Raw genomic sequence first — 26,041 nt, 5'->3', positions numbered from 1 at the left:
ATCAAGCCGATGCATTATTGGTGTGCGTTAAATGGGTGCTCATGATTGAGCACCCGTTCTCTTAACACGCGCCGCTCCACCTCTCCGGGGCGCTGACCCCCATTTCGCACCAGGGGTTATGGATACACGTCCAAAACACGCATTCAATCGTGGGTTGAGCCGTGCACTGCAGACCAGCGCACGGTATTGCATCGTCCTGCATATATGGAGGCAGGTAAAACACTTACTTGTGCACATATTTGAAATCACCAGTTCACCGATATCTCTGCCAGTTCACTCAGTCCATCTCCAGTTCACCTAGTCCCTCTAAGACGTCACCCTACACCCCCTACAGTTCACCCAGACTTCCTGCCCAAAAACTGCACCCAACAGACAAGCCCAATTTCACTTCTGCCAGTCAATTAATAGGTGTAGAAGTGTATGAATAAGTTCAATAACGTATATGCATATATCTCTTCTAGAACAGCAACTTCTGTACATACCTCTTGACCCTGTCCCAGAATACCCCTGTTTTGCACTGATAAAAAGTGAAGGCAGCTACATATTAAAAAGGTCCATCCAGTCTGCCCAGCAAGTTTTGTTAGGGTACTAATTGCCGCTCCATGCAACTTCCCACCAAGCCTTCGTTAAGGGTAGATACGTGATTACATGGTACTTTTGCATTAATGTACTCATTAAGGTTCAGGTTCAGGAAATGTTATTAGAATACATCCTGACACACACACACGCTCACTCTCACACAGTTGCACATATATACTCACGCTCATACATCTACAGATGTGCAGATGACCAAAATTATTCTAAATTGTTAAAACAGCAGCAGATTGCTAGGAACTGCAGAAGGACTGGGAGACTGGGCATCTGAATAGCAGACAAATTTTAATGTGAAAAAGTGCATAGTGGTGCACATGGGAAAAATTATCCCAGCTGCAGGTACACAGTACTGGGTTCTGTTTTGGGATCCACCACCCGGGAAAAAGACCTTAGACAATGCATTAAAATCCTCATCTCAGTAGGTGGTAGTGGAAAAAAAATAAAGCCAAATAAAATATCAGGAATGATTCAAAAAGGAATAGAGAATAAAACAGAAAATATCATATTGCCTCTGTATCGAGCCATGGTGCAACTGCACCTTGAACAGTTTGTGCAGTTCTGGTCATCCCATCTCAAGAAAGACATAGCAGAGATCGAAAAGGGTCAGAGAAGGGCAAGGAAAGATAAAGGGGATGGAACGACTCCCTTCTGAAGTGAGACAAGAAAGGTTGGAAAAGAGATGGCTGAAATAGTACATGATAGACGTTTTGGGATCTGCCAGGTAATTGTGACCTGGATTGGCCGCTGTCAAAGACAGGATGCTGGGCTTGATGGACCTTGGTATGACCCAGTATGGCATTGCTTGTGTTTTTTGGAAGTAGGGTGTAGGAAATAGCTGGATGACCTGACATTCACTGGGGGCAAAAAAAAGAGCTAGTATTGCCTGATTCTTGTTTGAGGAGAGGATGGAATAAATCTGCCACCCGGAGCCCACCATGCAACACAACCAATTGCCACAGGCACTGGCCTCTGCTGTAAGAAAGACTCATAGAACGAGGAGATGTAGTGCTGGGAGGAGGGATGCAAAGGGCCTTTTGAGGGTGAGGGAGGGTTTCAAACTGGAGATGGAAGCCTAGGAGGATGAGGGTTAGAGATGTGAAATGAAGAGCTGCAATAGTGGAGGAGAGAGAAAGTACAGAGGGAAGATGGAGGAGTATAGGGAAAGACGTGGGAGCTGGAATGCTGCAAGACGGAGGAATACAGGGAAATACCCTTTCAATGAGCACCTCTTTTCTTGGCATCAACTTAGGATAGAGTGTAGAAAGACAGCCAAAGATGTGCCGGATCGGGTAAATAGCCAGAGGGTGAGAGGGAAGGGTTAGAGGGGAATGAGGGTGTGTGGACTGGCAGAGGGAGGTTAAGAGAAAATGAGATGAAGCCAGAGGTTACGATAGAATACAGAGAGACAGACCTTAGAAGCCCGGATAGAATTCATTTTACGTGCGTGGCTAAATGGCGCTGTGAAGGAGGCTAAACTGAAGCAGAAAAAGAAGTATCCTTTACAAAACTGAAAGCAGGTCCTAATGAGGAAAGTAGAAAAGAGCGTAGGAGCTTAGGCAAATTTGATGTAAAATATTCATTTGGCAGGCCAAGAGTGAGTTTGAGGAGAAATTTGCCGAGGAGGCTATCCCTTCTAATAGAAAGTTTTTCAAGCACATCAGAAGCAAAAACCTTGCAAGGAAGTCAGTTGGACCATTAATTGACTGAGGATAAAAGGGATATTAAGGGGTGTAAGAAAAGGCCATTGCAGAAAAACTAAATTCATTCTTTGCTTTAGTCTTTACTGCAGAGGATGTTGAGACGATATCCATGCCAGAACCATTTTTTGTAGATGATTCATAAGAAATGAAGCAAATCATTGTAAAACTGGATGAAATGCTAGAGTAAATGCATCAGTTAGTAGCAAAATAGAAAAAACACCAGGATCTGATGGTATTCTTCCAGGAGTTCGAAAGTATGAAATAATTCTGTAATCTATCATTAAAATCTATCACTGTACTTGAGTCCTTGAGGATAATACATATTTTAAAAAAAGGACTCCTTGTTAATGACGTAATATTGGTATGAATAATTGTAATGGTTTATGCGTATCTCTTATGATAAAATACATGTATGTATTAGTAAAAGTTATAAAAAAAAAAAAGGACTCCTGGGGTGATCAAGTAAAATATAGACTGGTTAGTGTGATGTCAGTGCCAGAGAAAATGGTGGAAACGTTTTTTAATAATATAATTACTGGATATATGGATAAACATGGCTTCGTGAGAAGAGCTAGCATTGATTTAGCAAGCAGAAGAAAAGGTCAAAGATGCCGAGAGAAGGGAGAAGGAGAAACAAGCTGGAAAAGAGAACATGGGCTGTTATAAAAAGAGAAATTGAGGGATTAGGGATGGGGACTTAAGAAGAAGAGAGAAATAAAGAGGATTACAAAAGCTGCTGGCATGGTTTCACCTGTTTCACAGCTCTCCATGCCCTGGTTCAGCTTGTTGGCAGCCTACCCTCCACCAGGGTTCCACAGTAAGCCTTACCACCAGCCTTGCCAAGCTCCTCCTCGCTACTCACACCACACCCAAGCTCCAGCCCCATTTAACCCTGCCTTGCCAGAACCTAGATGCCTCTTTATGAAGTCACCCTTAGCTTTCTGACCTGGCTGCTTGTAACTTGCTCCATGCCCTGTGGCCTCTGGGCCTTCTGTTATCTTGTACCTTGTCTTGTGGACTAACTAGGTCTTACCTTGCCTTGTAGCCTCTGAGCCTTCTGTTACTTTACACCTTGCTCTGTGGCCTACTCAGACCTTACTTTGCCTTGTGGCCTCAGGTCCTTCTGTCTCTTTGTACATTGCTCTATGGCCTACTCAGGCCTTACCTGCCTTGTGGCCTCCGGGCCTGCTTGAACCTCACACCGTGCTCTGTGGCATACTCTGGCCTTACCTTGCCTTGTGGCCTTCTGGCCTGCTCTTATCTTAGACCTTTCTCTGTGACCTATTCAGGCCTCTTCCCGCCTAGTGGCTTCTGGGCCTTCTAAATTGCTGCCTTCGAGCTTCAGTGTTCTTTGTTCTGTGTTGTCTTGTCTGGTCCTGTCCTAGTCTGTCTTGTCTAGCGCTGCTCTGCCCAGTTCCTAGTATCATTCCCTATCTTGCTATTACCGTGTCTTACCCCAGTCTGTATGCAGTCCCAGTCTCTGTTCAGTATCCTGCCCAAGCCTGGGTCTATATCTATTCTCAGTCCCTGTTCAGTATCTTGCCCAAGCCTGTGTCTGTATCTAGTCCTAGTCCCTGCTTAGTGTCTTGTCCAGTCTTGTGCAGACTATTCCAGTATCCAGTCCTCAGCTCTCTGCCTGTTCCTATACCCAGACCTCTGCTTCCAGTCTGTCTCTGCCCACAGTGTCAACCTGTTCCTGACCTCAGTTCCAGCTTGTGCCTGCCCTGCCTTGTCCAGCCTTATCCAGCTAAGACCTTCCAGCCCCCAGAACCTAAGGGGATGGAGCTGGCTAGGCAGAAGATCAGCCCTCATCCAGCCCTGCGGCCCTGTACCAATCTGTGGGAGACAGCTGCTGTGTGAGACAGAGAAAAGAGGGGGTTATAGGGTAGGGAAACCGAGAGATGGTTTGTGAGAAGAGAGGGGATCATGGTGAAGGGAGGAGGTTTGAAGAAGTAATGAAAGGGATGGAGGAGCAGGAAAAAAAGTCTAGGAGGAAGTGAGAGAAGATAATGAGCCACGGAAGATTGAGATATACAAAGGAGGAAAAATAACAGAAATGATAAAAAAAAAAAAAAATGAAAGGAAGACCAGAAACTAAGTTTTAAAAGAAAAGATATGGCAAGGCAGAGAGGAAACTAAGTGAAAGACAAGAGCAAGCAGAAGCAAAAGACAGATACAAGCTGCAGATACCAAGATTGGAAACTTGTTTATTTTACATTTGGTGAAGATTCTGTGCTTGCTGGAATGGGTAAAGGGTGGGAAGCGGGTGGTATCTGCCCTTTTCTTCCAGCCCTGCAGTCACCGGGGTATATAAGGTATTTTATTGGAAGGTTGGGGAATGGAGTGGAAGTTTTGGTGGTATGCAATGCTGTGGGCTGAAAATCTCTTTTAAAAATTGCTCCTCCTCTTTGGGGAAGTGAGGTCTCTGCACATTCAGTTTGGGTTTATAACTCTCTGATGTGTTTTGGTAACACACAGCTCTTATAATTTATTTATTATTTTTATATACCAACATTCGATCTCAGTCGAGATATCACATGGGTTTACATTCAGGTACTGTAGGTATTTTCCTATCCCCAGAGGGCTTACAATCTAAGTTTTGTACCTGAGGCAATGGGGGGGTAAAGTGACTTGCCCAAGGTCACAAGGAGCGACAGCAGGGCTCAAACCCTGGTCTCCTGGTTCATAGTCCACTGCTCTAACCACTAGGCTATTCATTGTGTTCAACTTTAGTAGCAGGGTTTGCAGTTTAATGGGGGGGGGGGGGGGGGGGGAGGAGAGAGGGCGGGTTGGGAGAAGTGGGGGGAGAAATAGGGGGAAATTATTTGTCTGAAAACAGGATGTTGACTAAAAGGAAAAATGGAGGGGGGTATCTAATTTGTGTTGAGTTCAGCATGCCCCAGTCATTTTCTGAACTTGATTCCTATGACTGAGACTGATTTAACAGGGAACCCCCAGGGAGCAGTACAGTACAGGGAGTCACGTTTGCGTACAAAAGTGCGATCTGGGGCCAGTCAGACCTGATGAACTTAAGGTGGCCAATTAATTGGACAAGGCAATGCCAAAAGCCAGAGGCAGAGGAATAGCCTGCAAGATTAAGGAGGCGACGTTGGTCTGTATAAGTCTCTGATGAGACCTTATTTGTAGTGCTGTGTGCAATTCTGGAGGCTGCATCTTCAAAAGGATATAAACCAAATAGAGTCAGACCAGAGGACAGCAACTAGGGTGGTTAATGGTTTTCTTTATAAAGCATATGAGATGTAAAGATCTAAACATGTATACCTAGGGGAAAGGTGGGCTAGAAAAGATAAGACAGAGACGTTTCAATACCTCCAAGGAATAAAAGCACAGGAGGTGAGCTTTTTCAGTTGAAAAGAGGCTCTAGACAGAGCGAGGGATGATGGGATGAGGGTGAAAGGGGGTAAACTTAGGAAATATTTTTTTACACAGAGGGTACTGGATGCATGAAACAGCCTCCCAGTGGAGGCAATGGAGGCAGACAGTATCTGACATGGGACATGCACAAGGGATCTCTGATGGAGAGGAAGCTGAGCAGGAGGTGCGGATGGACAGACTGAATGGGCCGTATGACTTTTCTACAGTCATATTGTTTGTTTCTATGAATCCACATTGAACCAACTCCCCAGAATTTTATTTATTTTTATTTATTTATTTTATTTAAAAGTATTTATATCCTGCACCCTCCAAAGTGAGATTTAAAACAAAATTAATAACAAACTTAAGAGGGCAACTGGAGAGACTTTTTTTCCTGAGAATTACCTGCTTGAACTGGTGAGACTCTTATCTTTTTGAGTAAAGAAAGTTTCTTCCTGAATGGGACTTGCTGCTGTGCCTGACGTCAGAGGGAGGTGCCTTTTAAGACCGGCACTTCTGTGGCGCGGCACAGCCGCCGACGCGTCACTAAAGCCCACGCGGCTTTGCCCGGTTCACCTGGTCTCACTAGTTTATTTTCTGGAATCTCTGGAAAAAAAGATAAGAGAGTGACATAGAAGCATCAATAAGCGTAAGAGTTTGCATTTTGTTTGTTTTTCTGATATTAATAATTTCCTGACCATGCCGGCCAAAAGAAAAGGGAAAATAAGGGTTTTCCCCTCCGAATCCTTACCTTCCCTAATGCAACTCAAAATAGATCGCTTTTTGACTCAGCTGGAAATGCAGGGAGCCTGTGAATCCGTTGGAAGTTCACGTGAAGGAGCTTCCCAGGACAAAGTGTCCTTAAGCCCAGACCAATGTCCACCTCCTGCCCAGCGTGGCCCCGATGAGAAGTCGGTCCAGTCGCCCTCCAATAAAGTGGAAGGAGCGACGGGGGGGGGGGGGGGGGGGGGGACTCCCGGAGTAGTACCAGAAAGAATGAGTTCCTTAGAGGCTGGAGAGGGACAAGATGGGGAAACATCTGTGATAGAGAGCCAGGAACCCATAGCCTCTGGACAATTAGAAGAGCTGCTGCGATACAACATGGCCGGAGACAGTTACTCTAGAGGCGATTTGGGAAGTGATTACTGGACTGAGCCAAACCATAAACAGACTGGAAAATAATAGAATTTGTTTCTTCAAATTTCCAAGAAAAAATTCAGAATATTCAACAACAGAATAATGACATTTCCAATAGAGTTGGGGAGACCGAGAGTAATATCAGGTCTCTCCAAAAGCTCAATGTTTTGTTAGTTAAAGATCAGATTGCTAATTCTCGTCGTCTTGAGATGATTGAAAATAACATAAGACATCTAAATGTTAGAATTTTGAATTTCCCTAAGGTAGCGGGTGAAATCCCTTTTATTTCTTTAAAGAGATTCCTAATAGAAGTGTTAGGATTTTCTGAACAAGATATTCCTTCAGTAAATTTTTGTTATTTTCTAACAAAAAGAGCTTCGGCTCCTACAGTCTCTATTCCCGCAAACTTAACAAGTTTTCTAGAGAGCTCAAGTTTAGATGTCATAGATCGAAATACCCTAATAGTCTCATTTATTACTACACAGGATATAAACAAACTTATGAGAAGGTATTTCCAAAAGTTTCCTGTATTAAATTATCTTCAACCAATTAAGATATATCCTGATCTTGCTCCAGTTACTCGGGTTAAAAGAAGGGAATTTTTGTCCTTAAGACAAAAGGTTGTTTCTCTGGGATTCTCGTTTTTATTACAGTACCCTTGTTGGTGCAAAATTAAGAAAAATGAAGATACTTTTGTATTTTTTCAGATAGATCAATTACATCAGTTTCTGGAGGCTTGACTACCCAGTACTCCCTCCCCTGTGCCTGTTAATGAGTAGGCTTGAATTAGTATGAATACCAGCTGATATTCTGTGTTAATACTCATTAACTTGTTCATGTTTTCTTTTGATTATCTCCTTAAATAATATTTCTATCCTTTCTGCCCATATATTATACCGATATAATTTTGTTTGTTCTGAATATACAAATTTAATTAGTCAAGATGAATGTAATAATGTTTTGGGTTTTTTTTCCTTTTACTAATTTCTATACTGGGATAAATGTAATACCAAGTGAATAGATCAAACTATTTCTGAAAAATTGTCAATATTTGTAAATTCAAAAATTATAAATAAAGAATGAAAAAAAAAATAAACTTAATAAACAACATAAAAATGAAGTAAAATATTAAATTTTGTTGGGTGCTCTCCTGCTGGGGACATCACGTTTGGATGAGGCATTAAAATGAACTCCTTTCTGCTCTATGGACATTAAAAAACACCTGGGATTTCCTAGCGTGTAGCCAGATGGCCTCAGGACCAATGGGTTATGTGCCCCCCTGCTAGCAGATGGAGACAGAGTCAGGTTTCAAAGCTGACGTCACCCTAGATATACCCCCTTCAGTGACTTCAGCCATTCAGTAGCTCTCCGTCTCCTAGCAGATGTGGATTGTGCTTTCCCTGTCGGGAACACAGTACTCTTTAGAAGAGGAAATTTTACCTTTAAATTGGAGAAAGATCGAGCCCCGCTCTCCTGCGGTGATACCTAATGATTCTTCCCCAGTTGAGAATTCCTGAGGTGATTTCCAAGATCCCTCAGAGGTGTGCCTTGGTCCGGTAGCCGGTTCCCAGCGTGGACTTTGCTGCTGAAGCAGCTGAAAGACAGCGGGTGTAGGAAGCCGAGTGCGGCAGTGATGGCCTAAGCCCTCTCCCCCCGCAACTGGAGACCGTCTTTGTACTCAGCCAGTAAGCGCTGAGCCCAGATAAGCAAAAGAAGAACTCCTCCAATTCAGAGATGTGGAAGGGCTCCGGTAGGTCTTTCCTTTGGTCTCTTGCTCGGCGCGCCATACCGACAACGTTCCCGATCCCATTGCGGCAAGGAAAGGGGATTTCCAAGCGGATTGAGCGGCCCTCCAATGAGCTAGGCCCCGCTTCAGGCTCAGTGAGACACTCCACGTGGCAGGCCATGGCAGCACCATCTTGTGCGTGGTTTTGTGCGGCACCATTTTTCTCCAAAGACCGTCGGTATGTGGGGTGCAGGCCGGCCCCACTGCGCTCATAAGTGCGCACATAGGTACATGCTCACCTTTGTGCATAACCACGCGCATACCTACACGTGTAAGTCCATGCATACATTCGTGCACAGCCAGACGCTTATACTTATGTGCATGGGGCGGATTTTTGCGCGCTTAAGGTCAAGCGCACTCCTTTGTGCTGCCTGTCATATTAGAGCTGCACAGTCTGACCTCGAATCCTTCCTGTGTCAGCACTGTGAGGTGGTCCAGGGAGGGCTGGACTCTCAGAACTTCTCCAAGCCCAGCCCCTCCCAGTCAGATATGGGTCAGCCATGACCTTGTCTGGTAGTACCCCGGATTTCAACAGTCCTGGGATTGTGTCCTTCTCGGGAGAGGGCAGTTCAGCAGCACCTACCCCAGTTCCTCCTGGCCTAGGCATGGACCTGGTGATCTTTTCTTGGGTGGAATTCTTTCAGGGCCTTCAAGCTTTTGTTCAGGCGCAATCAGCTGCTGCCCCTGCCCGGACTGATCCCCAGCTGGGAAGGCCTCGTCCTCCCAGCCCTATTAGCATGCCTCGGGACGTGCCTCACCTCACCAAGGGTATCCCTGACAGGGTCCCAGACACCACGGATGACAAAGGGGATGTAGGCTCATTGGAGGATGGGGAAATCCCTCTAGGTTTGGAACCATACCGGACCATATTACGATTTTTCCACAGAGATGAATTACCAGCACTGGTTTCCCAGACCTGAAGACTCTGGGAGTTCTAGGCATGGACTCTAGGTCGGAGCCAAAGAAGAACCCCATCCTGGTGTCTCTTGGGAAAGCCTCTTGATATTTTCTGATGCTGGAAGCCATACAGGAGTTAATCGACCTGAAATGGGACGCTCCGTAAGCCAGCTTTAAAGGAGGCCGGGCACTGGAGGTCCTGTACCCTCTGGACCCAGAAGCCAAAGAACGCCTGCGTTTCCCAAAAGTGGACGCCCTGGTCTGCGCCATTTCTAAGTGAACAACTAACCCAGTAGAGGGAGGAGTGGTCTTAAAGGGTGCGTACGATAGGCAGCTGGACATATCCTTAAGCAAGCCTTTGACATGACAGCAATGACACTAGAGATTGATCCCTGTTGTGCCTTGGTGGCTCGCTCATGTCTGCTTTTTTCAAAAGAGGCAGATAGCTCAGGGGATCATTCCAGAGAGGCGATAGAGCCCGCCACAGCATTTCTAGAGGATGCAAACTCTGACTTAGTGTGTACCTTGGCCAGAGGGGTAGCCTCAGTGGTGGTGGCCAGAACGCAGCTATGGCTGTGAAATTGGTTAGCGGAAGTGACCTCTAAGGCAAACCTCACAAAGATGCCCTTTAAGGAATCCCTCCTGTTCAGAAGCGAATTGGAAAATTTGGCCAGTAAATGGGGTGAATCTCCAGTGCCACGGCTACCGGAAGATAAGAAGAAGAGGTTGCAGTGCCCCTCACCTATGAGTGGTTGGACCAGGAGCTCCCAGCATTTTTGGCCCTACAGAAACTTGCCATTTCAGACATCTCAACCTTCAGGAAGGTCTCAGTCCTTTTGGAGTTGTCAATTAAAAAGAGGAACTGGTTCGGGCTCAGGTTCGACCCAAATTCCCCAATGAAGTTTGGCCAACCCATCCACAGAACGAGGAGATAGGGGGCCGACTATCCCTCTTCTTTCAGCGGTGGGTCGAGATCTCGTTGGACATCATACGAGAAGGATGAGCTCTGGAATTTCACAGCATCCTTCAGGACATGTTCATGATGTCTCCTTGCCACTCCCAGCACAAGAAACTGACAGTGGAATCTATGTTGATAAGGCTCCTCAGTTTGATGGCTATAACTCTGGTATCTACACCCCAGGAAAATACAGGGCGTTATTCCATCTATTTCATTGTACTCAAGAAGGAGGGTTCCTTTTGCCCCATTCTGGACCTCAAGAGTGTCAATCATCATCTGCAGATAATTCACTTCTGCATGGAAACTTTTTGCTCAGTCATAATGGCCGTACAACTGGAAGAGTTCTTAACCTTCCTGGACTTCTCGGAGGCCTACCTTCATATTCCAATCCGCCAGGACCACCAGTTTTGCGGTACTGGGTCACCATTACCAGTTCCAGGCATTGCCCTTCGGCCTGGCAACTGCCCCAGAACATTCTCCAAATTTATGATAGTGGTGGTGGTAGTGGCTCTGAGGAAAGAAAGGATCCTGGTGCACCCTAACTAGACGACTGGCTGATCCGGGTGAAGTTGTCGCAAGAGAGCCTCCAGGTGACCAGCAGGGTCACGTCCCTACTTCAGGAACTTGGCTGAGTTGTGAACATGGACAAGAGTAACCTCAAGTCCTCTCAGTCCTTAGAGTACCTGGGGGTCTGGTTCGACACCAAGCAGGACAGAGACCTGCTTGGAGTCCTCCCCCCCGAGAATAAGGAAGCTAATGGGCCAAGTGCACCGGTTGATGAACATAATGCATCCCAGGGTGTGGAATTATCTCCAGGTCCTTGGCCTGATGGCATCAACCCTAGAGGTAGTGCCATGGACGAGGGCACACATGCAGCCACTCCAACGCTCCCTGCTGTCATGTTGGAACCCACTGTCGCAGGACTACTCGATTCGCCTCTACCTACCGATGGAAGTATGTTCTCAGCTCCAGTGGTGGCTGCAGGAAGTTCACCTAAGCAATGGTGTAAACCTCTCCTCACCGAACTGGCTAGTCCTCATGACAGACGCGAGCCTCTGAGGGTGGAGAGCTCACTTTCAGGAATTGACAACCCAGGGGCGATGGACCAAGGAAGAAGCATGCTGGAACATAAACCAACTGGAAGCCCGAGCTGTCATATTAGCGTGCCTACAATTCAGCCACAGACTCCAGGGCCAGGTGGTCCTTGTGATGTCAGACAACACAGCAATGGTAGCCTCATCAACCGCCAGGGAGGAACCAAAAGCCACCAAGTGTCTCTGGAAATAGACCCCCTTATGGAAGGGGCGGAGTTAAATCTACAAGGGATCTCAGCCTCCCACATCGTGGGAAAAATAACGTCAGAGCAGACTTTCTCAGCAGGGAGAGTCTGGATCCAGGAGAATGGGTGTTGTCAACCAGAGCCTTCCAGCTCCTGATAGATCACTGGGGCCACGCATTCATTGACCGACTGATCACATCCCACAACGTGAAGGTTCCCTGATTCTTCAGTCACAGAAGACATCAGCACTCCCAAGGGATCGACGCTATGGTTCAGACCTGGCCAGAGGAGGACTTACTGTACGCCTTCCCTCCGTGGCCACTGCTGGGCAAGATCATTCGCAAGATTGAGTGCCACAGAGGATTAGTCCTTCTGGTGGCCCCGGATTGGCCCAGGCACCCATGGTATGCAGACATGCGGAGGCTTCTGGTGGAGAACCCCTATACCTCCCTCCGCATAGGGACCATCTCCAACAAGGTCCGATCCTTTACGAGGACTCAACTTAGTTTTGTCTTACGATTTGGCCCTTGAGAGGGCTTGCCTGACAAAGTGTGGATATTTGGCAGCAGTAATTGCCACCTTGCTCCACGTGTGGAAGTTCTCGACATCCTTGGCGTACGTGCAGATCTGGAGAATATTTGAGGTCTGGTGCGACGAACGTGGGCTCTCTCCTTGGTCGATCAAGATCCCCATGATTCTGGAATTTTTACAGGATGGCCTGAACAAAGGACTGTGCCTCAACTCCTTAAGGTCCAAATGGCGGCTCTCTCCTGTTTCAGAGGCGAGGTGAATGGAACCCACCTGTCAACACATCTGGACTTGGCCCATTTCCTAAAAGGAGTTAAATACCTCCGACCACCCTTAAAGTAGCCGGTCCCCCTATGGAACCTCAATCTAGTACTGGACTTCTTAGCAGGGCCTTCCTTCCAGCTGCTGCACACTCTGTCTCTATGCCTGTTAACACTGAAGACTGTTTTCCTGGTGACAATGTGCTCAGCTCATCGCATCTCTGAACTACAGGCTCTGTCATGTCAGGAGCCGTTCTTCCGGTTGACTCCAGGAATGTTGTAGCTTCAAACCGTCCCTTTCTTCTTGCCAAAAGTAATCTCGGAGTTTCACCTGAACCAGTCCATTTCCTTACCATCCATAGATAGACTGCAAGGACTCAGAAAGCTACTGCCTCCTACGCCACTTAAACTTCAGTAGGCTGTTAGTACGGTATCTAGAATGTACAGAACCGGTGCGTAAAACGGACTGCTTGTTTGCTCTTCACAGTGGAAGGAAACAAGGTAAAGCAGCTTCGCGAGCTACCATAGCTCGCTGGATTGAGGAAGTGATCTCGGAAGCTTATGTAGAGGCAGGGAAGCCTTTACCCCTTCAGGTTAAAGCTCATTCCACTAGGGCCCAGGCAGTATCCTGGGTGGAAGCTAATCTACTGTCTCCCGTCGATATCTGCCGAGCAGTGACATGATCTTCCTTGCACACCTTCTCCAGATTCTATCGCCTGGATGTCCAAGCCTGAGAAGATGCAGCTGGACCACTGGCAGCCTCCTGCCCCGTTCGGGAGTAGCTTTTGAACATCCCATTGGTCCTGAGTCCATCTGGCTACATGCTAGGAAATGGAAAAATTACTTACCTGAAATTTCATTTTCCTTAGTGTAGACTCAGCATCCCGCCCACAGCTGCCCATGAACAGTGCCAAGGAATTGCACTTGAATCTCGATCCCAAAGAGGTTACGGGTAAGCCATTACCCTATCCCTAGATCTGGGCATCTATAATATTGCTGGGATTCAGCGCTTATGTTTGGTTGAGTACAGTTATGGTCACAAGTTTTAATCAAGTTTTTAATCAAGTTCTTAACCAAGTTACTAAATTGTATTTAAGTTTTTCAATAGTATGACCACAAAGGCTTTTGAAGAGAATACTGAATGGCTGAGCTCACTGCAGGGTTTATCTAGGGTGACGACAGCTTTGAAACCTGACTCCGTCTCCATCTGCTAGCAGGGGAGCACATAACCCATTGGTCCTGAGTCCATCTGTCTACACTAAGGAAAACAAAATTATCAGGTAAGTAATTTCTCCAGTTATTCTAACAGAGCTAAAACTAGTGCAATAGCGTAACTCAAACACAAACAGTATAATCTAGCACCTGACAAAATATCCCTTAAAGAAAGAACCAAATTGATTTTTGAAAGATCCCTGCCCCATAATATCCCTGCATGTATCACATTTTAATGTAAAAGTACATCAGAAAACATAACAAGAATTAAAATCTTGATTTGTGAGGTTCTAGAAAACTAAGCTGGCTGTCTTCCTGACCCTATTTAATTCCTCAAGCTTTAATATTTTATCAGACCACATCTCCTATATGTATTGATGTTGATAATATTTTTGCATCCATTCAGAATGAGCTTCACATTATGCAAGTGTTGGTTTACACATTGGTTCATGCTTTGTATGAATATCACATTTTCCCTTCTGTAAGAGAAAACTGATGTAATTCTTTTTGGCTTGGAATAGGCTCTTCATCTGAGAAACCTTCTCTTATATCAAAGATCGAGAATGAGGAAGATCCATGGGTGCATGAGGAAGATCCATGGGTCAGGGATCAGCAGGACCCAAGAGTCAGAAGAAGACTGGAAAGCTCCTGGAGAGGTGAGGGAGAGCTCAGGTTCAGGGGAGGATTCCTGGGCAGCCTGGAGGCACTTCTCTGCCTGTATGAATTAGTTGGGGGGAGATGGCTGGTTTATTCTGATTCCTAGAGGATGTTGTCGTTGGTGACTTTTCCTGCCCTTAGTGCCTGCTGAATTCCAGAGGTTTGGCTGAGTGTTGGCTATCCCGGGATGGAAAATAAATAGTGAAAAAACAGGCCATTTCCTAGCGTGTAGCCAGATGGACTCAGGACCAATGGTTTATATGCTCCCCTGCTAGCAGATGGAGATGGAGTCATATTTCAAAGCTGACATCACCCTAGGTATACCCCTGCAGTGACCTCAGCCATTCAATATCTTTCCGTCTCCTAGCAGATGTGGACTGTGTCTTCCTATCGGGAATACAATACTCCTTAGAATCAAAAAATGTTTACCTCTAAATTGGAGAATATTGAGCCCCGCTCTCCTGCGGTGATACCTAATGGTCCCTCCCCTAGTTGAGAATTCCTGAGGGGATTTCCAAGATTCCTCAGAGGTGTGCCTTGGTGCAGTAGCCAGTTCCCGGTGTGGAATTGCTGCGGAAGCAGCGGAAAGGCAGCGGGTACAGGAAGCCAAGCGCAGTGGTGAAGGCCTATGCCCTCTCCTCCTGCAGCCGGAGACCGTCTCTGGACTCAGCCAGTAAGCACTGAGCTCAGATGAGCAAGGAAGAACTTCTCCGATACAAAGACGAGGAAGGGCTTCAGTAAGTCTTTCCTCAGGTCTCTTTACTCGGCTAGCCGTACCAACAATGTCCCCAATCCCGCTGCTGCAAGGGAAGGGGGTTTCTGAGCAGGTTGAGCTGCCCCCCGATGGGCTAGGCTCTGCTCCAGTTTCGGTGGGCACTCCACATGGTAGGCACCAGCTTGTGCATGGTTTTCTGCAGCACCATCTTTCCCACCGTCTGTTGTGCCGGAGGTGGACCCTTGAGCCGAGGTGGGGTTGACGCTATCCGTAGGAGGGATACTATGGGTCCCCACCATCGGCAGGCGGAGTGGGCTGATGGACAGAAGCCGGCTGGCGCTTCACCAATACCAGCCCTCGTTCGCCGCTGGTTGATCCTTTGGGTACTGGGGCCGGCTGGGCTTAGGTGGGCCTCCGTATGTCGTCGTCGATGGAAAGGCAATGAGGTCAGCCCAGAGGCAGCAACAGCAAAGCTAGAGAGTCTGTACTGGACGAGGTGGAGTCCTGGAGACCCGGACACCAATAGAATCAAATGCAGACAGGGGGCGCCCGAGCAAGAACAGGCTGAAGCCTGAATAGGCCAAGTCCAGGATGTAGACTGAAGAGGCATTGTAGAGCAAGCTGGAGTCAGGGCTGGCGGCAGTCGAGGAGCAGTGGCAAGGCAAGGCTGAGGTCTGGGCGAGGAGAAGATAAAGGCATAGTCAAGCAAAGCAGTGGTCTAGGCTTGGAGAAGATTAGTGTCGTGGTCAGGCAATGCAGAGGTCTGGGCTTGGAGAGAGTCAGTCGTGTAGTCAGGCAATGCAGAGGTCCGAGCTTGGAGAGAGTCAGTAGCATGGTCAGGCAATGCAGAGGTCCGGGCTTGGAGCGAATCAGTAGTGTGGTCAGGCAATGCAGAGGTCCGGGCTTAGAGAGGATCAGCAGCGTAGTCAGGCAATGCTGAAGTCCGGGCTTGGAGAGAGTCAATAGCGTAGTCAGGCAATGCAGAGGTTGTGTCCAAGAAGTCAATTGAAAGAAGGCTAGGAATCAGGAGCGCAGGAACGAAGGAGGACAGGAACTGGAACTAGGAGGGATCAGGAACCAGGAATGCAGGAGAATCATCAAGAGGCAACGAAGTACACGACCAGCGTGGAGACCTATTGCAAAGGTGACTATCAGGAGCCAAGCCCGGCCTTAAGTATCGGAACTTTGGCGATGTCATCATCTGGGGCCGTGGCCAGGTTCCCGCCGTGGGCCCTTCATAAGTGACAGCGATGAGCATGTGTGCGCCTAGGGAGGGATACAATGCTGAATGGCGGCGTCACTCCGCGGGCCACGCGGAGAGGCCCGTCGCAGAACACAGAGGCCTGTAACTGAAGCTGGAGCACCGGGGATGGCCTGAGGACGGAGCTGGCCGCCCACCGCCACCAGAAACGAGGATCTAGACGCTGGATTTGGCAAAGAGAGGTGAGGAGGCCGGACCGCCCCGGCACATGCTGCACCGTCCATCGGTATGCTTGGTTCCTGCCGGCCCTGTTGTGTGCCTACTACGCGCATAGGTGTGCATTTTGTGGCCATCACGCGCGGAGGTACACATGTTCCTGGGCACCTAAAGATCCCGGAGGTAAGCGCCTTTCCATTCGCCTTTCGTGCCCAGAGGAGCCCGCGGTCCTGTGCGCCTAATGCACCTGGAGGTGCAGGCGTTCCTATGCACCCAGCACACCTCGCATTGCACGCACTCCTGCGTGCATAACTGGGCGCACTCCTAAGCGTGTAACTGCACGCTCAACTGAGCGCATAACCGCGGGCAGGCATCCGCACACAACCTGTCACCCTACTTGCACAGGTCAGGACAGAACTGTGCACACTTGAGCTTAGGCGCTATCCGACTGAACGCACAAGTCACAGGAACTATGGCTTCGGTATCTAAGAACACAAGCGCCACTCCCTTTGTTCTACCTGCCATATTACGGCCGCACAGCCTGACCTTGAATCAGACCTGTGTCAGCACTATGAGGAGACCCGGGGGGGGGGGGGGCTGGACTCTCAGAGCTTCTCCAGGTCCGGCCCCTCCCCGTCTGAGAATGAGTTGGCCATGACCTCTGGTAGCGCCTCGGACCTAAGCAACCCCGGGCCTGCATCATCCCCAGGAGAGGGCGGTTCAGCAGCTCCTACCCCTGTTCTCCCTGGGCTAGGTATAGACTCGGCAACCTTTTCATGGTTGGAATTCTTTCAGGGCCTTCAAGCCTTTGTTCAAGTGCAGTCGGCTGCTGCCCTTATCTGGTCTGAGCCCCAGCTGGGAGGGCCTCGTCCCCCAGCCCTACCAGCATACCTCGGGACATGCCTCATCTCACCAAGGGCATCTCTGACAAGGAACATCATGGACGACGATGGGAAAACAGACTCGGGGGGCGTGTCACGTGTGACACAGCGTTTCGGGGGCGGCGCCACGGGCGTGGTTTCGGCCCGGGGGCGTTCTGGGGGCGTGGCCGCGGCCTCCGGACCAGCCCCGGGACCGGAACTCGGAGCGAGGCAGCCGGCTGGCGCGTGCAAAGTTACGCCTGCTTCCAGCAGGTGTAACTTTGCCGACAAAGGTAGGGGGGGTTTAGATAGGGCCGGGGGGGTGGGTTAGGTAGGGGAAGGGAAGGGAAGGTGCAGAGGGGTGGAAGGAAAGTTCCCTCCGAGGCCGCTCCAAAATTGGAGCGGCCTCGGACGGAACGGAGGCAGGCTGCGTGGCTCGGCGCGCACAGGCTGCCGATTTTGGGCAGCCTTGCGCGCGCCGACCCCGGATTTTAATGGATACGCACGACTACGCGCGTATCTATTAAAATCCCGCGTACTCTTGTTCGCGCCTGGTGCGCGAACAAAAGTACGCAATCGCGCTAATTTATAAAATCCGGCCCATTTTGTATAAAAATAAAACAATTTCCTTAACTGAGGAGAGAGATGATGTAATTCTCCTTTTCCTGGGAACAGGCTCTCCAAATGAAAAACTTGATCTGATAATAAGGATTAAGCAGGAGGAAGATTCCTGTGTCCGGGATCAGCAGGACCCAAGAGAGAGTGGGTGGTGTGAGAGCTCCTGCACAGGTGAGTGACAGCTCGGGTAGTGAGGAGACTCCTGTATAAGAGGTTTTGGGAGGGAAAGGGCCCTCTGTATCTGTATGGGGTTGGGAGAGGAAGAGGATTGTATTGGTGGCTTTTCCTACCCTCAGTGTCTCCCTGTTTCCAATTATACATTACTTATAATGATTTTAATTTGGCCCTAACAGATCTGATATTTAGCTACTGAAGAAAGGAAATAATTATGTTTTCAGGAACAACTTTCATCCTTTTAATCAAATATCAACTATTATAAATCTAAGGAGTTTGGCTTATGTGCTGGAGGATGGAAAATAAAAGACCACCCCCCCCCCCCCCAACCCTCCCTGTGGAGTTGCTCCTTACTGCTGTAGGCAGCATTGATTCTTTTGGGATATGGCTGCAGCTAGGTTGGTGGGGAGTCCAGGGTACACAAGGTGTTGCCACCTTGAGCTTGCGGTGGATTTGACCATGTTCTAAGGGTGCACCGCAAGTGCTATGCTGAAAGCTGGCTAGGCAAAGAATATCCAGTGGGTATTACTACATTGTTGACCAAGAATATCAATGCTGATTTTGAAAACTGTTGTGAACTTCTTTTGGAGCAACAGCATATAAAACGCCTAAATAAATAAAATAAACTGCGTTGCAGGGTTAGGTGAGAATGTACTAGAGTTCCCTGTTAAAAGATTTCAACTTTGGTGGCCGGGATTGGCCTGCTCACCACTCCAAAGGTGGTGCTTCTATCTTGAATAAGTGAGTCCTGCTCTTGCTATGGACCAGGACTTTGTCGCACCACAGAGATCTTCAACCCAGTAAGCAAAGATTGAAGTTCAAGAGCATCGGAGGGGGAAGGCTTCAATGGTCCTGAATCCCCAATGGTAGAATATTGCATTAGCATAATACAAATTTGCAATTCAGGCGAAGACATGGTCACCCTATAAGGATAAGAAAATATGTTTAATGTTTGCATTGGTTATATAATTTTGACCTACTCAGCAGCCATATCCATCCAATAAAGATCCTCGTTTTCAAACAATGTTGTACCATGGAGGTTTGTTCATGGTTTAAGTAATGGAATAGTTGGGAATGGAGAGAAGTGGGTGGGGAGGGGAGGGTGGAATTGGCAATTCTATAAAATTGAGAGAGGAGGCGAGTATGCACCTAACACACGGGCCGATACAGTAAAATTCGCGGGAGAGTTGGCGCTCCGAGGCGAGTGCCTGCTCTCCCAACGTGCGCCCAGGCCACTCTCCTTGGCGCGCGATCCAGTATGCAAATGAGGGCCCGCGGTAAAAGGAGCGGCGACTGTCAGCGGGTTTGACAGCCGACGCTCAATTTTACCAGCGTCTGTTCTCGAACCCGCTGACAGCCACGGGTTCGGAAAACGGACGCCGGCATAATTGAGTGTCCGGCTTTCAACCCGCCGGCCGATTTAAAATTCTTTTTTTAAAATTTTTGATTTTTGCTATGATATTATATATCATATATTGCTATGATATTAAGTTGGAGGGTGTACAGAAAAGCAGTTTTTTCTGCTTTTCTGTACACTTTCCCAGTGCCAGCAGAAATTAACGCCAGCCTTTGGGCAGGCGTTAATTTCTGAAAGTAAAATGTGAGACTTGGCTGCACATTTTACTTTCTGTATCGCGCGGGAATGACTAATAGCACCCGCAACATGCATTTGCATGTTGCGGGCGCTATTAGTTTCGGGGGGGGGGGGGGGGGGTTTGGCCGTGTGTTTTTGACGCGCTATTACCCCTTACTGTATAAGGGGTAAAAATAGCACGTCAAAAACGCGCGGCCAAAAGCGGGCTAACAGTGCACTCCGCTGGAGCGCACTGTACTGTATCAGCCTGACAGTTGTGTAATTCTCTTTTCCCTGTACGTACCAGGAACAGTCCAGACTGCTGGGTTATGTCCCCCCTCCAGCAGATGAAGTCAGAGAGAAAACTGAAAGCACCTCCCAGATATACTGGTGCGCCACCTGCCGTCCTTCTGTATTTCCTCTGACTCCAGCAGATGAGAGACATAACCTGCGGTTTGTCCTGACAAAAATTTTCTGTTAAGTCTTTTCTTCTCTTTTTTCTGACCAAGCTGTCAAAACTGTCTAGACCAACTGGGGTTTCCCTAGTTTAAAAAAAAAAAGAGATTTCTTGATTTCTTGAGTTCACAGCAGTGCTCTAAGGGGTTTCAGGCAGGCGTGGAGAGCTTCGCTCTCCCTGTTTACCCGGATTAAGTGTCCCTTTGGTATCGGGGAAGAGTTTACCGGTGGGCCGGTCACCCTCCCCCCTCCCCTCTTTAGGGGTATCGTTGCCAGCATAAGCTGAAGAGGGTTTTTCATTTTACAAAAAAAAAATAAATAAATTTTAAATTTGAACCTTCGCGGACACATAAGTCCTGCTGGTTGCAGGCAGTGCTCTATTTTACATCCCTAGCCTGCCGCGCTCACCAGGGACTCCGGAGGGGGTGGATTTTGAATCACCCGGCGATTTCTCGAGCTGCTGCTTGGCGCGCTTTTCTGTGGCTGTGAGTCCTCTTACCTTCGGCGCGTTTTTTGTTCCGGTCTCGGCATGCCGCGATCTTCAGCCTGCACGGCCTGTGGCAAGGCGGGGGCGCGACTCTCCAGGGAGGGCCTCTGCTCCCGTTGTATTCCCGGGGGCGAGGGACCCTCCCGGGGGCCGAGCGCTGCCCGCAGCGGCACTTTGGCGTCTTCTTCGGCACGGCAGGGGAGATTGACTGCCACGCGGTCGTCAGCCCCGTCTCCCTGTGAGAGGGAGCCGGCGGCCATTTTAGACGCGCGGCAGCCTGCTGATTTAGAATCGGAGGAGGAGGATTCCTCTCCTTTTTCGCCGCCTGCTTTAAGCCCATGCAGTGGAACCGACTTGAATGGTCCTCCGGCCCCTCCCCCTTCGGGCTCCACTAAAAGGAGAGTTACTTTCTCCTCAAAATTTGTACTTTTAATGCATCAGGCATTTTTAGAGGCAGAGGCAGGCTGGGAGCCGGATGAACCCCCTCCCGCAAAGGTTCCTAGGGTGTCTCCTATCACAGGCATAGCGGGGGTTCCTGGAAAAGCGGGGGCTTCAGTAGGAGCCGGAAATATGTATTTAGGGGGTACGAGTGATCCGGGAGGACTTGATGTCGACCAGGGATCTCCGGAGGCTGCGGGGGCAGGGGTCGCGGATCCACAGGAGGCTCTAGAGGGAGATGACCCCGAAATTTTGCGCCTGTTTGGCAAGGATGAGCTTAATTTTCTCATCCAGCACGTGTTAAAGGAATTAGAGATTCCCGCCCCGCAGCAAGACACAGATACTTCTACGGGGGATGTTGCAATGGCGGGTCTGAGGGCCCCCCCCGCAAACTTTTCCCTTACATCCCAAGGTTGTGCAGCTTGTATCTAAAGAATGGGAGGTTCCAGAGGCTTCCCTGCGTGTTAGCAGGGCGATGAATAAGTTGTACCCTCTGCCCTCACAGTCTTTGGAAATTTTTAAAGTTCCTGCCGTAGATTCGGCGGTCACCGCTGTGGTGAAGCATACTACCATTCCGGTCACGGGTGGAGTAGCATTAAAGGATCTTCAAGACAGAAAGTTAGAGGTTCTCCTGAAGCGCATGTTTGAAATAGCGGCCCTGGGGGTCCGTGCAGCAGCTTGCAGCAGTATGGTGCAGAGAGCCACTCTCCGCTGGGTTCAGCAATTGCTTACCACACAGGAGCTCCCGCCTGCCGAGGCGGAGCAGGCTAACTGTGTGGAGGCGGCGGTGGCTTACACAGCGGACGCCTTGTATGATTTGTTGCGAACCTCTGCCCGTACTATGTCCTCAGCGGTCGCTGCTCGCCGATTACTTTGGCTTCGCCGTTGGTCGGCGGACGCCTCCTCTAAGTCACGTCTAGCCGCTTTCCCCTTCAAGGGGAAGTTATTGTTTGGTGAGGAATTGGACCAACTCATCAAAGACCTGGGGGATAATAAGGTATATAAATTGCCGGAGGACAAGCCCCGTTCGTTTCGGCCCTTCGGGAATGTGCGATCCCGGTTCCGGGGGCAGCGCAGATTTCGCTCCGGAAGGGGTGGCTCTTTTTCACAGAAACAGCAAGGCCCGAGGTCGCAATCGTGGTCGCCTTGGTCGCCTTCCTTTCGTGGCCGGCGGCCGCAGCGCTTGGGATCCTCCCATCAACAGTCCGCCGGCAAACCTTCGCAATGAAGGCGCGCTGACCCATTCCTCCCTCCCCCGCATCGGAGGTCGTTTATCCCAGTTTTGGGAGGAGTGGGTCAAAATCACGTCCGATCAATGGGTTCTCGACGTGGTGCGTTACGGTTACGAGTTGGACCTCGTTTTCAAACAATATTGTACCATGGAGGTTTGTTCATGGTTTAAGTAATGGAATAGTTGGGAATGGAGAGAAGTGGGTGGGGAGAGGAGGGTGGAATTGGCAATTCTATAAAATTGAGAGAGGAGGCGAGTATGCACCTAACACACGGGCCGATACAGTAAAATTCGCGGGAGAGTTGGCGCTCCGAGGCGAGTGCCTGCTCTCCCAACGTGCGCCCAGGCCACTCTCCTTGGCGCGCGATCCAGTATGCAAATGAGGGCCCGCGGTAAAAGGAGCGGCGACTGTCAGCGGGTTTGACAGCCGATGCTCAATTTTACCAGCGTCTGTTCTTGAACCCGCTGACAGCCACGGGTTCGGAAAACGGACGCCGGCATAATTGAGTATCCGGCTTTCAACCCGCCGGCCGATTTAAAATTCTTTTTTTTTTATTTTTGATTTTTTTTAAATTTTGGTGCCTCCAACTTAATATTGCTATGATATTAAGTTGGAGGGTGTACAGAAAAGCCGTTTTTTCTGCTTTTCTGTATACTTTCCCAGTGCCAGCAGAAATTAACGCCAGCCTTTGGGCAGGCGTTAATTTCTGAAAGTAAAATGTGAGACTTGGCTGCACATTTTACTTTCTGTATCGCGCGGGAATAACTAATAGCACCCGCAACATGCATTTGCATGTTGCGGGCGCTATTAGTTTCGGGGGGGGGGGGGGGGTTTGGCCGTGCGTTTTTGACGCGCTATTACCCCTTACTGTATAAGGGGTAAAAATAGCACGTCAAAAACGCGCGGCCAAAAGCGGGCTAACAGTGCACTCCGCTGGAGCGCACTGTACTGTATCAGCCTGACAGTTGTGTAATTCTCTTTTCCTGGGAACAGACTCTGCAGCTGAGAAACCTGATCTGACAGTAAGGACTGAGCAAGAGGAAGATTCCTGTGTCCGGTATCAGCAGGATCCAAGAAACAGAAGATGGTGTGAGAGCTCCTGCACAAGTGAGTGACAGCTCAGGCAGATGAGATTCCTGTGTATCCGGTCTCTTAGACGAATAATGTAGTTTTATATACTGTTTTGTTATTTGTTTCATGTTTTTTTTCTGTAACCGTTGTGGTGTATTCTTGAACAACGGTATACAAAACCGTTTAGATAAATAAATTTATGAATATTCAATTCATTAACCCACTGATAAAAATCTGGATCGAAGCATCACTGCCTGTGACTGACTACCTGCCTTTTTCAGCTCATGCACTGTCACCACCTCTCTTTCTCTTGCACTGTCACTACCTCTCACAACTATTGCACAGCCACTGCCTGTGTGCTGGAGGATGGAAAATAATGTAATTCTCTTTTTCTGGGAACAGGCTCTCCAACTGATGAACCTAATCTGAAAATAAGGACTGAGCAGGAGGAAGATTCTTGTGTTTGGGATCAACAAGACCCAAGAGATAGAAGCAGGTGTGAGAGCTCCTGTACAGGTGAGTGACAGCTCAGGTAAAGGAGATTCCTGTGTAAGAGATCTCGGGAGGGGGTCATTTTTGCCCAATTACCCTGAATTCAGTCCACTAGCCAACTGATAAAAATCTGGACAGGAATGTCACTCCTGTGACTTTCTTCCTACCTTTTTCAGCTCTTGCAGTGTCACCACCTGTCTCTCTCTCACACTACCACTGCCAGTGTCTCACAGCTCTCACTCTCTCACTGCCTGTGTATCTCACACTCAGCTCTCAGCTTCAGGAAGATTAACTGGTGCGGCAATTTGTACAAGTGGTGCCAAAGAATATATTACGTGGCAAAATATTTTACTAATAGTGATGGCAAAATAAAATTACAAGGTGCAGAAAGGACCAGAGACAAAACAATTCCAGGATTCGGGTGCTTGGTTCCTATTGCCTTTGGTCAGATCCCATTTCTGATCCGGTGGCAGGATACCACTACTACTGCTACTGTTGGTGTTTCTTCTCTTTCCCCTGTGATTTTACAGTGTTTTTGCCCATTTGTTTGTGGGAAATCTTAGATTTTCTCTATCGGTTTTGGAAAATGCGCAGCTCTGAGCTTTTTGTAATTTTCCCAGTACAGGAGAGAATGCATTTCTGTTTGTATTTTCTGGTGTGGTGCTGCATGGAGAATCTGACCTTTGGGGGTTCCAGTTCAGTTTTCTCTGCATATTTCTGTGTCTAATTTTATGATCTCTTATTCTGTATGTGCCGAGGAGCTGTCTGTGTTTTGGCTGTGTGATTGAGGTGAGGTGTTTTGCTGGCATGTAGGGATTCATAGCAGTCCAGCTCCTTCTGTTTTCTAATCTGCACCCAGAAGGTGTATTGGTGTTCTGAAACCTTTCAGAATATTTGCAGTGATGCCTTTTTATAGGAGATTTGTTGCTATTTGAGTCCTTGGAGTTAACATAAGAGATTAGCTACATAGGTACTGAGTGTGTTTTTTTGAAGGGTTTTGCAGTCCTTCACAATGTGCCTGATAATGAAGGCAGTTTATGTGGCTGTTACTGAATTGAAACAGAATTTGAATATTCTTTTTCATATATTTAGTGGAAACATTCCTTGTGTGTGTCTCACTCTGTGTGTTGCATTTTCAATCTCTCACAGAGCCCATGTCTCTATCACAGGTTTTGCGTTCTCGCTGAGAGAAGGTGTGTGTATTTTCTCTGTGTTTTTGTCGCTCACTGTGCTGTCACCTGACATCTCACATTCAGGAGCAGTGTAAGCTCTAAATTTATATTAACAGGCCATGAACTGCATTGTGGATGAGCTTTAAATCATAGATATTGGAAAGAGGTGGGGCACCTGAGCCCTGGCTTGTCCAAGTTTTTGTAACTCCCATCCAGGAAGCTTTGAGTACTGCCCCGTATGTTCCAGACCAAGCGAGGAACAGCAGAAACCCACACTGCTGTTCCTGCTACAGCTCTTGCGGGCCGATTCAGTAAAGGCCGCAGGAGGCGGGCAAATGCCCGCTCTCCTGTGCGCGCGATTCAGTATTTAAATGAGGCCCGGCGGTAGAAACAGGAAAAAGGAGGCATTAGGGACACTAGCGCATCCCTAGCGCCTCCTTTTGGCCTGGAGCGGCGGCTGTCAGCGGGTTTGACGGCCGACGCTCAATTTTGCCGGCGTTGGTTCTCGAGCCTGCTGACAGCCACGGGCTCGGAAACCGGACGCCAGCAAAATTGAGCGTCCGGTTTTCAACTCGACAGCCACCGGCCGACTTCAAATTATTATTTTTTTTTTAATCCTTTGGGACCTCCGACTTAATATCGCCATCATATTAAGTCGGAGGGTGCACAGAAAAGCAGTTTGTACTGCTTTTCTGTGCACTTTCCCGGTGCCCGAAGAAATTAGCGCCTACCTTTGGGTAGGCGCTAATTTCTGAAAGTAAAATGTGCGGCTTGGCTGAAATTTTACTTACTGAATCGCGCGGGAATACCTAAAAGGGCCATCAACATGCATTTGCATGTTGAGGGCGCTATTAGGTTCGGCGGGTTGGACGCGCGTTTTCCGCCCCTTACTGTATAAGGGGTTGTTGCGGTCCGCACCGCTTCCTCTCCCTTGTGCCTGACCAGTGCCTACC

The 26,041-nt window shown here is 48.5% G+C and overlaps 1 protein-coding gene across 3 annotated transcripts in view; it reads left to right on the top strand.

Annotated features, from left to right (window-relative positions):
• The window catches only part of LOC115082137 (zinc finger protein 585A-like), a 54,112-nt gene that overhangs the window by 15,899 nt on the left and 12,172 nt on the right, over positions 1-26,041 (top strand). For all 3 annotated transcript variants that reach the window (XM_029586394.1, XM_029586393.1, XM_029586392.1), the window contains exons 3-6: positions 14,248-14,382; positions 18,051-18,164; positions 23,347-23,460; positions 23,827-23,940. In XM_029586394.1, the coding sequence (XP_029442254.1) occupies positions 14,248-14,382; positions 18,051-18,164; positions 23,347-23,460; positions 23,827-23,940 (477 nt within the window). The remainder of the gene's footprint in view (positions 1-14,247; positions 14,383-18,050; positions 18,165-23,346; positions 23,461-23,826; positions 23,941-26,041) is intronic.

Source organism: Rhinatrema bivittatum, unplaced genomic scaffold (genome assembly GCF_901001135.1).
Source record: "Rhinatrema bivittatum unplaced genomic scaffold, aRhiBiv1.1, whole genome shotgun sequence".
Classification (NCBI taxonomy): domain Eukaryota; kingdom Metazoa; phylum Chordata; class Amphibia; order Gymnophiona; family Rhinatrematidae; genus Rhinatrema; species Rhinatrema bivittatum.
This window is presented reverse-complemented; position numbering and strand designations above follow the sequence as displayed.